The sequence below is a fragment of the Fistularia commersonii genome, chromosome 1 (assembly GCF_037954325.1).
Source record: "Fistularia commersonii isolate RoL2024-O1a breed Wild chromosome 1, RoL_Fcom_v1.0, whole genome shotgun sequence".
In the NCBI taxonomy this organism is placed as follows: domain Eukaryota; kingdom Metazoa; phylum Chordata; class Actinopteri; order Syngnathiformes; family Fistulariidae; genus Fistularia; species Fistularia commersonii.
This window is the reverse complement of record NC_141284.1, coordinates 8,093,628-8,110,191: the sequence shown is the minus strand read 5'-3', so window position 1 is coordinate 8,110,191 and position 16,564 is coordinate 8,093,628. Positions and strand designations below refer to the sequence as shown.

At 45.7% G+C, this 16,564-nt stretch overlaps 1 protein-coding gene across 9 annotated transcripts in view; it reads right to left on the bottom strand.

Annotated features, from left to right (window-relative positions):
* Positions 1 to 16,564, bottom strand: part of mcf2l2 (MCF.2 cell line derived transforming sequence-like 2) — a 200,296-nt gene that overhangs the window by 144,153 nt on the left and 39,579 nt on the right. For all 9 annotated transcript variants that reach the window (XM_086146490.1, XM_086146499.1, XM_086146460.1 and 6 more), the window contains exons 3-4: positions 4,501 to 4,615; positions 4,311 to 4,401 (exon numbers count right to left, since the gene is read on the bottom strand). In XM_086146490.1, coding sequence (XP_086002616.1) covers positions 4,311 to 4,401; positions 4,501 to 4,615 — 206 coding nt within the window. The remainder of the gene's footprint in view (positions 1 to 4,310; positions 4,402 to 4,500; positions 4,616 to 16,564) is intronic.

Below are 16,564 nucleotides of genomic sequence, written 5' to 3'. Positions count from 1 at the left end.
GAAGGAAGCCATCGCTCACTTGAAACTCTCAGAGTCTCATCAGTGCATTTGGTATGCTTTTATCAACATAAGGAATATCAACAGCTAGTCCTACACAACAAATCTACAGACAACTGTCCCACAACCCCACAGGGAAATTTAAAGAACATAAATGACATGGAAATGTCGAAATGGATGGTCTACACACAGACCAATACCGCAAACCCACCAACAGAAACTCTCTTCTGCATGGTAAATCCTACCACCCGACACACCTAAAAAAGAACCTCCCCATCCCCCAATTCCACAGTCAGACATATCTGTAGCTTAGACGAGGATAACAGCAAACAGACTGCAGACCTCAAACTACGATTCCTCAATAGGGGCTATAAGAGTAATTGGTCTCACAATGCGACCTCACGGTTTACTGCAATGTCTCAGGATGACAGCCTTGCCACCACCAGAGGCAAGGAACCCAAGAGGGGGACCGTATGTGCCATTCAATACTCACCACTATCAAAACCCAATGAAAGGATGATTAATAAACACTGGCACATCATCAACTCAGACCCTGCACTGAAAGACTATTTTTCAGATCCACCCAGGTCTTAAAAAGACCCCACCAATCCGCGGAACTTACCGGTAAGGGATGACCTCTCCCCAATACCAACCTCTCACTACCTTAGCGCTATCCCCCATGGAAACTATCCCTGTGGACAATGCCAACAATGCTACTTTTCCCACAAAACTACCATTTTCTACCATCCCCATACAGGCAAGAAATGCAATAATAGAGGTGTGATCTCATGCTCCACTATGCATGTCATTTATCTGCTCAAATGTCCCTGTGGGCTGGTATATATAGGAAAAACAAATAGACAACTGAGAACTTGCATTGCTGAACACCGAGGACCATAAGAAATCAGGTGACCTCCAGCCCTGTTACGGTGCATTTCAGTGAAGCAAAATATAATGTGTCCACCTTGAAATACATAGGGATAGAGGGCATAAAGTGTCCATGCAGAAGGGGCGATCTAAACTCCAAACTTTAAAAATGGGAGTTATTCCGGATCTATATGCTCGGCACACTAACCCCACAAGGATTGGATGAGGACTTTGATATTGAACCTTGTTTATAGGTATGTCCGCAGGTCTGTCCATCTGTTAATCTGTTACTGTCCGCAATGCTATGTCAATACAGTAATCAACAACAGTGCCATAGCTAACCTCTTCCCAAAACCGAACAGCAATTCTCTGTCCTTCATTTTGAGGTCATGAAACAAATTTGTAATGTCTTTAGAGGTTCTCAGTCATCCAGGTCATGGTAAATTCTTGTTGAGGATGGGTTGGGATGGGACTGTTATGCTCATGGGGATGTCTTTGGGTGGGTGACATCCTCCCTTGTGAATTTGATGTGGGTGCCGATCACGTTAAGATGAGTGGTGAATACTTCCACCTCATTCTTTTTGATCTTGACCCATGTGTCATCTACATACCTGAATCAATGGCTTGGCGGTGTGCTACTGAGTGAAGCAAGGGCCTTGCTCTCAACCTCCTCCTTTGATAAGTTCACCACCATGGGGGATACAGGTTGACCCCATGGCGCATCCATGGTTTTGACAATAGAAGCCACTGTTGTATTTAAAATAGGTTGTCTGTAGAAAGAGGTCCAATAGGGTGCAGATCGGATTCATGGTTTGATGTTCCAAGTTTTGTTGTTCTATTTACCAAGGTGTCCTTTATGAGGTGTTCCCTCACTGCTGTGACTCCATCAGATGTGAACAGTGAGGTTACATCATACGACACCTTGGTTTCATCTGAGGCCAGCCTGATCTGCTTGACCTTGCTGGCAAAATCCTGTGAATTCTGGATATAGCGTGTGGTGTGGTCAACCAAGGGTGCAAAAATCTTTACCACATTTTTGGTGATGTTGTAGGTGACCGAGTTCATGCTGCTGACTATGGGTCTGAGAGGAGGTCCCTCCTTGAGAATCTTGCTCTCCTCCTTCTGAAGTGAGGCGAGTACCACCTTCTTGTCAGGTGTCAGATTGGACAGGATGGTTTGGCACTGAAGAGTGCTGCTGACACCTTGAGTCAGATTTGCTCAGCTTCTGTATTGGAGATGTGGCTATTGCATATTGCGGCTGCTTCTGGTGCCATGATGAGGTCTACTCTTGGGATCCGATCTGGGATGACTGCAAATTTTAGACCCTTAGACAGGATACCAACCTCATCTGGGTTTATTTGGCGGCTGAATAAGTTCCTAACCCAGTTCTTGTTATCGCTGTTGGTGGTATTGTCATTTCTGTTCCATGCAAGGGCTGTGTTGGATTGAGTCCTATTTATTTCATTGCGGAGGGAGCAGAACTTCCGTCTTTGCCTTTCTTTGCGAATGTTGAGCCATCTGTGCCTTCTCTACATACCTGTTGCCTTCATCCATGGCCAAAAGTTGCTTCTTTGTACCCACCTAACAACACCCCAATTAGCATAACAACCCCCTTACACTAACAATCTTTATTTTGAAAAATATTTTTTTTTGAAAAATGACCGGGATCTCTTGGTTACATCTCGGTCACTTGAGCACCAAAAATGTGACCCACAAGCCAACAAAATGCGTAAAAGACAGGCGTCAGACGGAAAATTTCTTTTCGAAGGGGAAAAGGTGGATCCACACAATGGATTAACATTTATTATTATAGTCGCAATGTAAACAATCAATGTGTACCATGTCTTTTTGAGGCAAGGTATCAAAAAGACCACATTCTAGAAATGGAAAGCATTCTGCTAAAGCATTTTTATTTGAATTATGTTACCCATATGCTTCCATACCAAAGGTGTCTTTGTGTCAAGGTTCACACCTGATCCCAATTGTAATCTGCGCCAGCTGCAGCAGATGCTGCTAATCAAGATCCCTATAAAGGGCAGTGGCACACTCTGCCTGGCCCTGGGGGATTGTGGCTCTCAGACCACTGCAGAGCCCTGCCATGACCGGACCCCATCCCTGCCCGACGCCTCTCCCTGGTCGCAGCGTGCCCGACGCCTCTCCCTGGTCGCAGCGTGCCCGACGCCTCTCCCTGGTCGCAGCGTGCCCGACGCCTCTCCCTGGTCGCAGCGTGCCCGACGCCTCTCCCTGGTCGCAGCGTGCCCGACGCCTCTCCCTGGTCGCAGCGTGCCCGACGCCTCTCCCTGGTCGCAGCGTGCCCGACGCCTCTCCCTGGTCGCAGCGTGCCCGACGCCTCTCCCTGGTCGCAGCGTGCCCGACGCCTCTCCCTGGTCGCAGCGTGCCCGACGCCTCTCCCTGGTCGCAGCGTGCCCGACGCCTCTCCCTGGTCGCAGCGTGCCCGACGCCTCTCCCTGGTCGCAGCGTGCCCGACGCCTCTCCCTGGTCGCAGCGTGCCCGACGCCTCTCCCTGGTCGCAGCGTGCCCGACGCCTCTCCCTGGTCGCAGCGTGCCCCCCGCCTCTCCCTGGTCGCAGCGTGCCCCCCGTTCTGCCATTTCAACGCAATAAAGCGCTTTCCACCCATCCCTGCTCTGTAGTGTGGTTCCCTGCTCGAGTCTGCCCCAGCGGCATGAGACACTTTGTATCATGGGGCTCCATTCAAACCTTACAGTTTGAGGGGCAAAGAGGAAGATTCTGGTTTAGCAGAAAGGACAAATTGTGAGTGTACGTGGATCTATGCTGTGGGATGGAATGGGAGCATCATTATCTACCACTTTGAAATGTTCCTGGATCACATTAGTGACAAATCGTTCAAGGGCTCCTGGCTAATGACTGAGCAGCTGGTTCAATGGCACCACTGCAAGTTTCAGGCTAAAAGGCGCACCCCACATTGGGCAAGTTGAAGTTTTGGACATGGTGTGGTACAGGAGGTAGAGCAATCGTCTTTTCTATCGAACATTTCTGGTTCGATTCCCAGTGTGTCAAAGTGTTGTTGAGCAAGACGCTGCTCCCCTGGCACTAGTGGATGGCAGCCTACTGCTCATAGCTCATCCATGATGGCTTACTAACAGAACAGACTTTCCCATGAAGGATTCAAAAAGGATTAATCATAAAAAATGTCCATGATGTTGATGCATGATGCTTTCGCATTGACAGATCACGTAACAGGAATTCATTTTTAGTTAATGACAGTAAACAAAAAGTTGAATAGAAGTTGAGTAGTTTCCTGGATAAAAAAATATAGAAATATACACCTACAAGATCAAGATGAACAATCTTGATCTTGCCCGACTTTTCTGACTTTTCTGACTTTTCCCATGACAGATATTCTGTTCAGTGTCAAGAACATCATGAGAAAAGCTCTAGTTTTCACTAATCTCAAAGAACTTACAGCGATCCTGGATAGTGAGGCTTTCACTGCACTCCATTTATCCTTACGCCGGTCAATGATGATGATGAAGCCAATACTGGCGGAGTCAAGGCTGGAGGAGGAAGAAGACAAAGGGATGTCACTGGACTCTCTCTCTGTTGCTCTCTGTCTCCCTCTTTCTCTCTCTCTCTCCATGTGTGGTTGTGTTTACCTGGGTATGCTGGTCAGGTAGGTTATAACATTGAGAAAGTCTTCCTCTGGCACTTCACTGAAGCCTGAGTACTCTGGGAAGGTGATGATAGGGGCTCCATCATTGCCGCGCCCGCCTAAGGAACATTAAAAAAAAAAAAAGGACGTGTTTTGACTACACTTGACCATTATCATGAAATTGTTTTCAAACATGCTAGAAATAAGGAATTAAGTTTGGAATCGCAGTGAATGCTGAGCATGCAAATGTGTGTTCAAACATGTCCGGTTGCACAAAATGGTCACAAGGTGGCAACCCTCACCTATTGATACTCAAAGAACCGGAACTAAGGCGCTTCTGAACAACAAGATTGATGGGTAATATGTGAATCTTACATGTGATGTTAAAAAATATGATATACATCTATATATATTTACATTTGCACCATCTCTTGCAACAAAGATCAGGCTTTTCAAAAACAAAGCAGAAAAACAAGAATACATCAAATTGTAGATTAAAAATTTTCCAGATATGTGAATGAGAAAGTGAATGGTTGTTGACTGGCAACTGGTCCAGGAGGCACCCCAACTCTTATCCAATGAAAGCTTGGATAAGCTCTAGCATCCTCTTGACCCTAGGTGTTGGATAAACAGCACATAATGGGTAGAGAGGTGGATGAATTTTTGATTGTAACTTGTTTTTTTTTGTTTGTGTTTGTGCAGGTGTGCGTATGTTTATGTTTGTGCGTTCAAGCCGGTTTACTTGTTCGTGTATGTCTGTGTGTCTATTTGTTAAAACACATTCACTGCTAATGTACTTGAAACATTTCTTTTGAACTTTCAGGCATTTGGTTGCAAATCTGGTGTCTTATATGCACATATGCAGTTCAAATGTTTCCAGGGTTTTCCTGGAAAAATCTTTTGGAAAAATTATTAAAACATTAATACAGAAAGATCAAGAGGACAAAAGCAGAGCAGAGGACAAAGGAGGGAGAGAACTATCTATACACCAGTGGTGGGCCGTCAGGGCCTGCAAAGCCTTCTCTGCTGGCCTAAAAAATATCTGAATCACAGATGTTAATAATATTTTGTCCGTGAATACTTATTAAATAATTCCAAATAGTCTGTTCACTTCCTATCACATCCATCACCCCCTGCATGCCACATTGATGTCCTGTCGGAGCTCTTTCAGTCGTAGACTGATACCACCAAGAGCTCCACTGAACGCCACAGGAGGTCTTTCCTACCTGAGGCTATCAGACTTTTTAATTCCTCTTCCCTCAGCCGTAGGGAATCTTCAATCTTTGTAGTTACTGCTAACAGTTAAGACAATTCATATTTCATTGTATTTCTTATTCTTTCTCCTTTCTACTATTATCTATTACTGTTATGTTTTTTATGTGAAACTCTGGCACAACAAGTTCCTTCGGGATTAATAAAGTTGTTCTCATCTCATCTTTCATAGCTTTTCCCCTGGCTGTGCCGCTTCCAGACATGTATTTTCATATTAAAGCATTTAACCAATCACATTTTAGCCATCATCTGTTGCCAGGCAGGGTCAAAGTCAAAGAACTCTGCCTTGGGGGGGGGAGGGGGCTCTGCACAATCGGTTCTGCGAGCCCTTTATGCAAAAAATAAGTGTTGATGACTTTGCTTCAACCAATCAGATTTTGAGTTGGCAACATCAAAGCCTTCATGCAGGCTTCAGCAACGTCAGCGTATGCACACCCTCTGATTTCATAGTCAGAGAGTGGACAAGTGTATTAGCGAGGAGAAGCTTACTAGCGAGCTGCGAACAGAAATATAGTTGTGTTTGTTTAATATCGGTTTTGTCACCCACAATGGCTGCAGGAGGAGAAGAAACAGACTTAGTTGCTAATATATTGTTAAAGCCATTTTCTAGATGGAGTTTTGAAAAAAAAGCTGGACATAGTCAAGAATGGTCGGGCAACTCCTAAGCTAGCGAACCTTGCACAACCAGGAAAAGGATATGTCCGACATTTTCAAGCCATGAACTACGACCGGTACCCCTGGCTTACAGGCTCCGAGGTACACTGCAAATTGTATTGCTGGGAGTGCTTGTTATTTGCCACTGATCGGCATGGTGTTTGGAGCCACACTGGGTTTGCAAATCTGACTTGCCTAAGCAAGTCAGCAACAAGACACTAACGCACTGCCGGACACTTACAAGCAACTGTACCTTCCAAAACTTTTGGGGAAACGAGAGTGGATCTACAGCTGAGCGAACAGGCGCACAGGGAAACGGAGCTCCACAACGAAAAGGTGAAGAAAAATAGGAAAATCCTTAAAAGACTGATAAACTGTGTAATTTTACTGGGCAAGCAGGAACTTTCATTACGGAGACACGATGAAAGCGCTGGATCCAAAAACAGGGGAAATTATGTGGAGCTTCTATCTCTCATTGCTGAGAGCAATACGGATTTACATTACCACCTGTCCACTAATAAAGTGTTTCGTGGGACGTCGGGCAAAATACAGAACGACCTAATCACTGCTATTGCAGAAGTCTCGGGCATACAAGATTTCCCCCAAGCAGCCTTCTCCAGCTTAACACAGAGCCATGGAAGACTTTCCGATCTGTCTCGGCTAAAAACAGCACTGACTGTAATGTATGCCTTGGATAATTTTGCAGGAAAACCTCCTTGTGATCTCCTTGACTTCCTTCAGCAGAAAAATTTGAGTGAGAGCATGGGGCAGCTGTACACATTAGTGTGTTTGGCTGTGACCATCCCTGTGTCCACTGCTTCTGTCGAGCAGACACTTTCAGCCCTAAAACGAATTAAAACTTATGCCAGGAATACGACAGGGCAAGCTCGACTTTCAGCATTAGCTTCAATGGCGATCGAAAAGGACTTCTTGATGGAGCTGAAGCGCACGGATAATCTGTGCGAAAGAATTATTGAACTCTTTTTGAGGAAAGAAAGGAGGATGGGTTTTCTGTACAAATGATCAAATTTTTTCAGAGTTAAATGCTTCTATTTCCCTAAATAATACTGCAAGTTTATAAGGTTATTATTGGTGTTTTTTATGTGTCGCAGCTGATTGATATAAAGGCATTTATTGTGGCTACTGTCTGTTTTGTGTCTAACGCTATGGGACCGGACTTTATTTGTCCCGGTGTGCTCAGATTTCTTTCAGGGAAAAACGACACAATGGTAAGGAACTGATCAAGCAAGAATGGTTTATTCAAAGTCAGGAAATACTCTTAGGAGATATCTCGGGCCAGAGATATCCCGGGCTAAAATGAATGTCACCCCGAGAGGATGGTTCACCCTCTCTGCACACCCACTGAGACGCATGTGCAGGCGGATGTGCAGGTGGGGAGGTTCAGGCCCGAGCCGAGGAGGCGCGGTCATTTTATGCCATCGCCTCAACTGTCAGGTTTATTTCCTAATAAGGACTTGTTTTACACACTCTTGGAATTTGGGCACTTGGGGTGCCGGGCCGCGCCCCGGACAAAGCCACGGGGTGCGTGATCGATTACACACGGGGGTGACAGAGGAAGAGTACAGAGTTGGGCATCCCTTTGTTGTCACGTGATGCGCTCTCGCGGGCCAATTTTATGACTACACGAGTTATCTATCTGCGATGCACCTCTCATTATACTGCATTTCTGCTTTATGAGATATGTTTTTATAACCATAAACTAATTATTGGGGGGGGGGGGTCAACACGTCGCTGGTCTATATAAAGCAGCTTCTCATCAACCAAAAAGCTGCAACGCTCAGGTGGGGGAGGGGGTGTTGATTCGGACCACTACTGAAGGCCTAGGTGTAAAATGCACTGCCCGGCACTGCTATACACATTGGCAAAACAGAGAGAATGAGATGGAAAAGATTTACAGCAGGTCAGGGCCAATACATAGTGTTATATGGTTTTCAGGGAGGGGTTGAAAAAGGTTCTGGGTGGTCAGGGAGAGCTTCCAGATGACTGGACAACTGCAGCAAATGTGATCGATGAGACAGGTAGGATAGTACTTGGTGTATCATCTGGAACGAAAGTACATAAGGAGACTTGTTGATGGAATGAGGAAGTGCAGGTGTATATACAGAGGAAGTGGTTAGCAAAGAAAAAGTTGGACACTGAGAGGACTGAAGCTAGAGGTAGCAAAGGCAAAACAAAGGGCATACAATGACTTGCATGCTCGGTTGGACAGTAAGGTGGGAGAGAATGATCTAGACACGTTGGTAAAACAAAAAATGGAAATGTAAAGGATTTACAGCAGGCCTGGGGGATGAAGGAGGGAGAGGGGAATGTATTGACAGATGCTAGAAGAATGATGGGAAGATGGAAAGAGTACTTTGAAGAGCTGATGAATGACAAAAATTAAAGAGAGCCAAGGGTAGAAGAGGTGACTATTGTGAACCACAAAGTAGCAGAGATTAGCAAAAGTGAAGTAAAGAAAGAATTGAGGAGGATGAAGAGTGGAAAGGCAGTTGGTCCTGATAATATACCTGTGGAGATATGGAAGTGTCTAGGAGAGGGAGTGGTAAAGTTTCTGGCTAGATTATTCAACAGGATCTTAGCGAGTGATAAGATGCCTGAGGAATGGAGAAGTGTGATGGTGCCCATTTTTATGATCTAGAGGAAATCTAGAGAGGTGGAGGTATGCTCTGGAAAGGAGAGGGATGAAAGTTAGTCGCAGCAAGACAGCCTCTGGGAGAAGCAGCGGTAGACTTTCTGACTCTATTATGCAACAGGATCTTAGAGAGTGAGAAGATGCCAGAAGAATGGAGATGAAGTGTGATGGTGCCTATTTTTAAGAATAAGGGGGATCTGCAGAAATGCGGCAACTACAGAGGGATAAAGTTGATGAGCCATACAATGAAATTATGGGAAAGCGCAGACGTCAGCATTTGTGAACAGCAGTATGGCTTCATGTCTAGAAAGAGTACTACAGATGTAGTATTTGCTTTGAGAAGGCTATACGGAAATACAGAGAAGGCCAGAGGGAGCTGCATTGTGTTTTTGTAGACCTAGAAAAAGCATTGACAGGGTGCCAAGGAGGAGCTCTGGTATTGTATGAGGAAGTATGGAGTGGCTGAGAAGTATGTTAGACTGGGTTAGGACATTTCGCTAGCTGTGAGACAGTAGTGCTGTGTGCTGTCAGGGTCATGGAGAAGTTCAAGGTGGAGGTGGGACTCCATCAGGGATCAGCTCTGAGCCCCTTCTTGTTCGCAATGGTGATGGATAGGCTGACAGATGAGGTTAGACAGGAATCCCCATGGACCATGATGTTTGCAGATGACATTGTGATCTGTAGTGAGAGCAGGGAACAGGTTGAGGAAAATCTAGAGGGGTGGGGGTATGTTCTGGAAAGGAGAGGAATGAAGGTTAGTCGCAGCAAGACAGAATACAGTGGGGCAAAAAAGTATTTAGTCAACCAACAATTGAGCAACTTCTCCCACTTACAAAGATGAGAGAGGCCAGTCATTTTCATCATAGGTACACTTCAACTATGAGCGACAAAATGGGGGAAAGAATCCAGGAAATCACATTGTAGGGTTTTTAATGAATTGGTAAATTTCTTGGTAAAATATGTATTTGGTCACCTACAAACAAGCAACATTTCTGGCTCTCACAGATCCGTAGGCTGCTTTATCCTCCACATGTTACTTGTATTAATGGCACCTGTTTGAACTAGCTATCAGTATAAAAGACACCTATCCACAACCTCAGTCACATTCAAAATTCTACGATGGCCGAGACCAAAGAGATGTCAAAGGACACCAGAAACAAAATTGTAGACCTGGCTGGGGAGACTGAATGTGCGATAGGTAAGCAACTTGGTGTGAAGAAATCAACTGTAGGAGCAATTATTAGAAAATGGAAGACATACAAGACCATTGATAATTTCCCTCTATCTGGGGCTCCATGCGAGATCTCACCCGGTGGGGTCAAAATGATCACAAGAACAGTTAGCAAAAGTCCCAGAACCACACAGGGGGACCTAGAGAATGACCTGCAGAGAGCTGGGACCAAAATACAAAGGCTGAACTTTGGCGATGAACTTTTGTTCTTGACCAAATACTTATTTTCCACCATAATTTGCAAATAAATTCTTTAAAAATCAGCCAATGTGATTTTCAGGATTTCTTTCGCATTCTGTCTCTCATAGTTGAAATGTACCAATGTACAATAAATTACAGGTCTCTCTCATTTTTTTAAGGGGCAGAACTTGCACAATTGGTGGCTAACTGAATACTTTTTTGCCCTACTGAATATGTGTGTGAATGAGAGGAACCCAGGTGGACTGGTGAAGTTACATGGAGTGGAGATCAAGAAGTTGGAGGATTTCAGGTACTTGGGGTCAACAGTCAAGAGCAGCAGAGTGTGTGGAAAAGAGGTGAGGAGACAGGTTCAGCAGCTTGGAATGGGAAGAGAAAAGTGTCAGGGGTACAATGCAATAAAAGACTATCAGCCAGAATGAAAGGAAAGGTGTACAAGACAGTGATGAGACCCGCCATGCTGTATGGCCTAGAAACAGTAACAATGACGAAAAGACAGGAGGCAGAGCTAGTGGTTGCAGAGATGAAGATGCTAAGGTTCTCTTTGGGAGTGACAAGGATGGATAGGATCAGGAATGAGTCTACCAGAGGAAAAGCACATGTTAGATGTTTTGGAGAGAAGGTCAGAGAAGCCAGACTGAGATGGTTTAGTCATGTACAGAGGAGGGATAGTGAATATTTTGGTAGATGGATGCTGGAATAGGAGCTGCCAAGCTGGAGGTCCAGAGGAAGACTGTAGAATATTGACTGTGGACACAGTAATATTGAATATGTATCCTATAGTGTCAGGGTTCACAGCTGATCCCCGTCGTAATCTGCGCCAGCTGCAGCAGATGCCGCTAATCGAGATCCCTATAAAGGGCAGCGGCACTCTCTGCCTGGCGCCGGGGGATTGTGGTCTTCATGGATTACTGTGGGACCCTGCCACGACCCGGACCTCACCCCTGCCAACCCGGACCTTACCCCTGCTATGACCGGACCCCAGGTAGGACCTCCTTTCCCTTCCCGAGTCACAGCCGGGCCCAGACGGCCGGCGTGACCTCTGTCCCCTTCCCGAGTCACGGCCGGGCCCAGACGGCCGGCGTGACCTCTGTCCCCTTCCCGAGTCACGGCCGGGCCCAGACGGCCGGCGTGACCTCTGTCCCCTTCCCGAGTCACGGCCGGGCCCAGACGGCCGGCGTGACCTCTGTCCCCTTCCCGAGTCACGGCCGGGCCCAGACGGCCGGCGTGACCTCTGTCCCCTTCCCGAGTCACGGCCGGGCCCAGACGGCCGGCGTGACCTCTGTCCCCTTCCCGAGTCACGGCCGGGCCCAGACGGCCGGCGTGACCTCTGTCCCCTTCCGCAACCCGTACTGTTGAGGCCCAGCCTCTGCCGTTCTGTCTGCAACTCGTCCTGTCTGCATCCCGTACTGTTCAGTCTGCCACCCTGCCTGGGGCCCGCCCCGTCTGCAACCCGTCCAGTCAAGGCCCAGCTTCTGCCGTTCTGTCTGCATCTCGGCCAGTCTGCAACCCGTCCAGTCCAGTCTGCAACTTCAACCGAATAAAAGCGCTTTCCACCCATCTCTGTCCCGAAGTGTGGTTCCCTGCTCGAGTCCGCCCCAGCACATCGTGACACTATAGCAGTGTTTCCCAACCTTTTTTGAGCCACATATTTTACATTAGAAAAATCACACTGCACACCACCAAATAAATATGTCAATTTTTTTTTTTTTAACTAATTAGAATGAAACCGTAGTCTCAATTTACTTAGTGTGAAATCTAATATCTGATTCGTCAAGTTGCAATGCTAATTTCCCACTGATGTGCAACTTTTCCAGAACACGTTTTTGCAATGTCCGAAGATATGTCATCAATATGTCTGAAAATTGTATTATTTGAGAGAACTCGGACTATTTCTTTATCAACGCCAGAGCCGAGCATTTCTTCTACAATGATTTTGCCGGCAGGTAGTCTTCATGTTTTGCTACGGTGTGTGGCTGTTTGGATTTAGAGACGAGTTCAGCAACTTTATAGCAAGCTTTCACTGCTTTCTCACTCGTCTTGGTAGTTTTCAACAATGCTGCCTGTTCATTTACACAGATACAAGTACTTTTTATTTTAAAAATGTATCATGCAAAGTGTCACTAATCACTCTGATACACAGATGCACAGGTTAATTCACTACCCATTGTCATTGAATGGGCACGCTGCCCACATAGACATCGGAAGACACATTATTTGCGTTGGATAAATAATTTTCGGACCAATCAGGTGAAAGTGGGCATTTTTTCACGGCATACTAATGTCCGCGGTACAGTGGTTGGGAAACACTGTCCTATAGGTTTACTGAAAATCTGCACATGCATGGACGGGCTGTTAGCGTGCTCTTTCCTTTGGGTACGAATTGCTACTCTCCCCTGTGCCCGGTTCCTCAATGAAGTAAATAAGTGCTACTGGGATCTCCGGTCATCTTTTACACAACACACAACATGGTGTCAGAAGTCTCGGACGTACATTTTTCACAGGAAACCCGTGTGTTGTAAATGGTTTGTTTTATTTAATCAAGCGGGACCATCGTGCTACCACGCTACATTTTTTTTCCACCAACATGGCGGAGGGTTTCAGAGCAGAAAGGCAACAGAGCAGAAAACTGACGCATATTGGAGTGTGAATATGACATTTTTATTGCTGCAGCACACTCGGAAAAGCCAGCGCGGACTTGAGTCTACATTCTCTTAAATCTAGCCGGACCCGAAGCCATTGAGCGAGAAAGGTCTTTCGTGTACGCGTCGGAGGTGTGTGAAGGGGGCACAAGTTTTACACGCGCAACCAAAAGGCCGGTGAGACTATTGACTCTTATGTAAGTGATTTGAAATTAAAGCTAAGAGCTGCAACTTTGGGAAGCTCTGTGAGGAACGTATCAGAGACAGACTGGTGTGTGGTATAAATAACGACCATCTCAGGAAAAGTCTTTTGCATGACAGGGGTCTAACTTTAGCCAAGGCAATTTCTGTGTCAAATTCATGAAGTGACAGAGGAGCACAACAAAACGTTAATGACCCCAAATAGCTCAGTTGCACATGTTGCCGTGCAAAACAAATACGTGAAGAGAGAGAGCCATAAGAGAGAGTATGACAAGGCAAATTTAAAGCTAAACCAGTTGCTTTTCAGCACATCTCAAACTGCAACAACTGCGGTGGTAATCATATTGCAAAAAGAAGTAAATGCCCAGCTTTTGGCCAACAGTGTAATGCATGCAAGAAAATGAACCATTTCAGAAAGTGCTGTAAATCCAGACCTTAGTTTGAGAGGCATAGACAAAAGAAGACGGTCCACCAGGTGGACATGGACCACAAAGAGGGCAGTGACAGTGATAATTACTATGTAAATGGAATTACATTGGACAGCATAAATTCAGGTTATGCAGAGACATTGGAGAGGGAAGAAGCTCACACCACTCTACAGATTAATGGCAATCCGGTTGAAATGAAAGTGGGCACTGGTGCTAAATGCAATGTTCTCTCATTACAGACTTTCAAAAAGATAAAAAGGAAGGAAAAAAACAACGCCATGCAGTCAACCTATCAACCTCGTTGCATACGGTGGTAGTAAAATACAGACTCTAGGACTTGTTGAAATATGCTGCGGTCTAGGAGCCAAACCTTATACTCTACCTTTCTTCATTATAAATGAGAACGTGCTACCATTGCTAGGACTAAGTGCTTCACTCAAAATGGGCCTGGTGTCTCTCAACAGAGAAGTCTACCCAGTGAATATTTCAACAGTTCAAGATGTTACACAGCAAATCGAAGGTGAATACAGTGACCTTTTTGCTAATGAGCTGGGAAAACTACCAGTTACATATTCGATGACCCTTGACCCAGAGATAAGACCCGTAGTTCGACCAGCACACCACATTCCTGTTGCAATGAAAGACCAAGTCAAAGCTGAACTTGGCAGAATGCAGGAGCTAGGTGTCATCACACCTATCTCAGAGCCCACTGACTGGGAATCCTCCATGGTCGCTACCAACAAAAAGGGGCAAAAAGGAGATTTGGATCTGCATCCATCCAAAGACTTGAACAGTGCTTTGAAAAGACCACATCACCCAATGTGAACAGTAGAAGAGGTTGCATCGAAAATGTCCGACACAACTGTGTTCTCAGTCTTGGATGCAAAGGACTCATTCTGGCAGATATCCCTCTACCACAAATTTTCAATGTTAACCACTTTTAGCACCTGTTTTGGCCATTGCAGGTTCTTGCGGATGCCGTTTGCAATCAGCTCTGCAAGTGAGGTGTTCCAGCGCTCCATGGAGCAGATTTTTGCTGGTTACCCCTGCGCAATCATTGTGGATGATATACTGATTGGGCGCAAGGACATCGAGGAACATGATACAAACCTGAGAAAAGTACTCGACCGAGCTAGAGAGGTAAAATTGAGACTCAACCCCCTAAAATGCCAGTTCAGGCTGAACCAGGTCAGTTACATTGGTCATATTTTCACTGCTCAGGGTCTGAAAGCTGACCCATCTAAGACAAAAGCAATTAGTGACATGCCAGTGCCAACCGATGTCGCAGCCGTGCAACAATTTCTTGGTATGGTAAACTACCTCGGGAAATTTATCCCCAACTTCTGCCAAATCGCCGCTCCACTTCGACAACTCACCCACAAAGACACTGAGTGGTCATGGTATGAACAGCAGCAATGTGCTTTTGACGCTCTCAAGAAACACATGTCTAACCCCCCTGTGCTGTCATATTATGATGTTCATAAACCCGTGACACTGACATGTGACGCTTCGCAATTTGGACTTGGTTCAGTGTGCCTGCAGGAAGGCAAACCTATGGCTTATGCCTTGCGCACCCTCACAGACACAGAAACTCGATATGCACGGATAGCAAAAGAGCTGCAGGCAGTTGAGGTTGCATGCTCAAAATTTCATGATTATATTTATGGCAAACCAGTCACCATAGAAACTGACCATCAACCTCTGGTTACAATCATCAAAAAGCCTATTCATGCAACACCTGCAAGACTACGACGCATGATGTTAAGGCTCCAGAAGCATAACATCAAGCTTGCGTAAAAAAGTGGAAAACATATGCACTTGGCTGATACTTTATCACGGACTCCCAGTAACTCCAAAACTAAGGTGGCGGACGAGGTCGATGATTTCAATGTAATGTCAGTCTGTTACGTATCATCTGCTCGTTTACAGGAACTAAGGGAACACACTGCCACTGATCCGACTCTCCAGATGCTCAGCAATATCATAAGACATGGCTGGCCAAACAAGCTTCACAATCTCCCAGATGCAGTACGCCCCTACTTTACTTTCAGAGATGAACTGATAATTTAGGATGGCATTGTCATGAAAGGACAGAAAGCTGTTATTCCTCTATGCTTACAAAAAACGTACACAAGCATTTTCCATAGGGGGCATCCAGATACAGAGGCCATGAAACATAGAGCAAGAGGAATAGTGTTTTGGTCGACAATGACAAAAGACATTGATGAGGATGTGCAGGCATGATCGGTATGAAACAGCACAAAACCACACCAACAAAAACAGCTGCCTCTTCTCCACCCTGTTCCTTGGTCAACTTCGGCAGCAGACATCTTTGACTGGCACAACCAACAATACTTGGTACTTGTAGATTCATTTTCAGGATGGTTTGAGATTGACCTGCTGCCTAATTTTACATCAACAACAGTCATTGGTAAACTGAACCGTTACTTCTCTGTCTAAGGAGCACCTCACACTCTCATCACTGACAATGGACGACAGTTCACAAGTCAGAGTTCCAAAGACCTTGCAAAGCTATGGGACTTCACTCATGTGACAAGCAGCCCTGAGTATCCCCAATCAAATGGATTAGTGGAGAGAGCTGTCTGTAGTGCTAAAAGCCTCAAGGAGAAATCTCACAGAGACAAAACCGACATCTTTCTCAACCTACTCAATTTAAGAAACATTCCTCGTGACGCTAAGCTTGGGTCTCCTGCACAAAGACTAATGTCACGACAGACGCGCACTACTCTCCCCATCTCCAAAACACTGCTTGAACCCAACATGTGCAA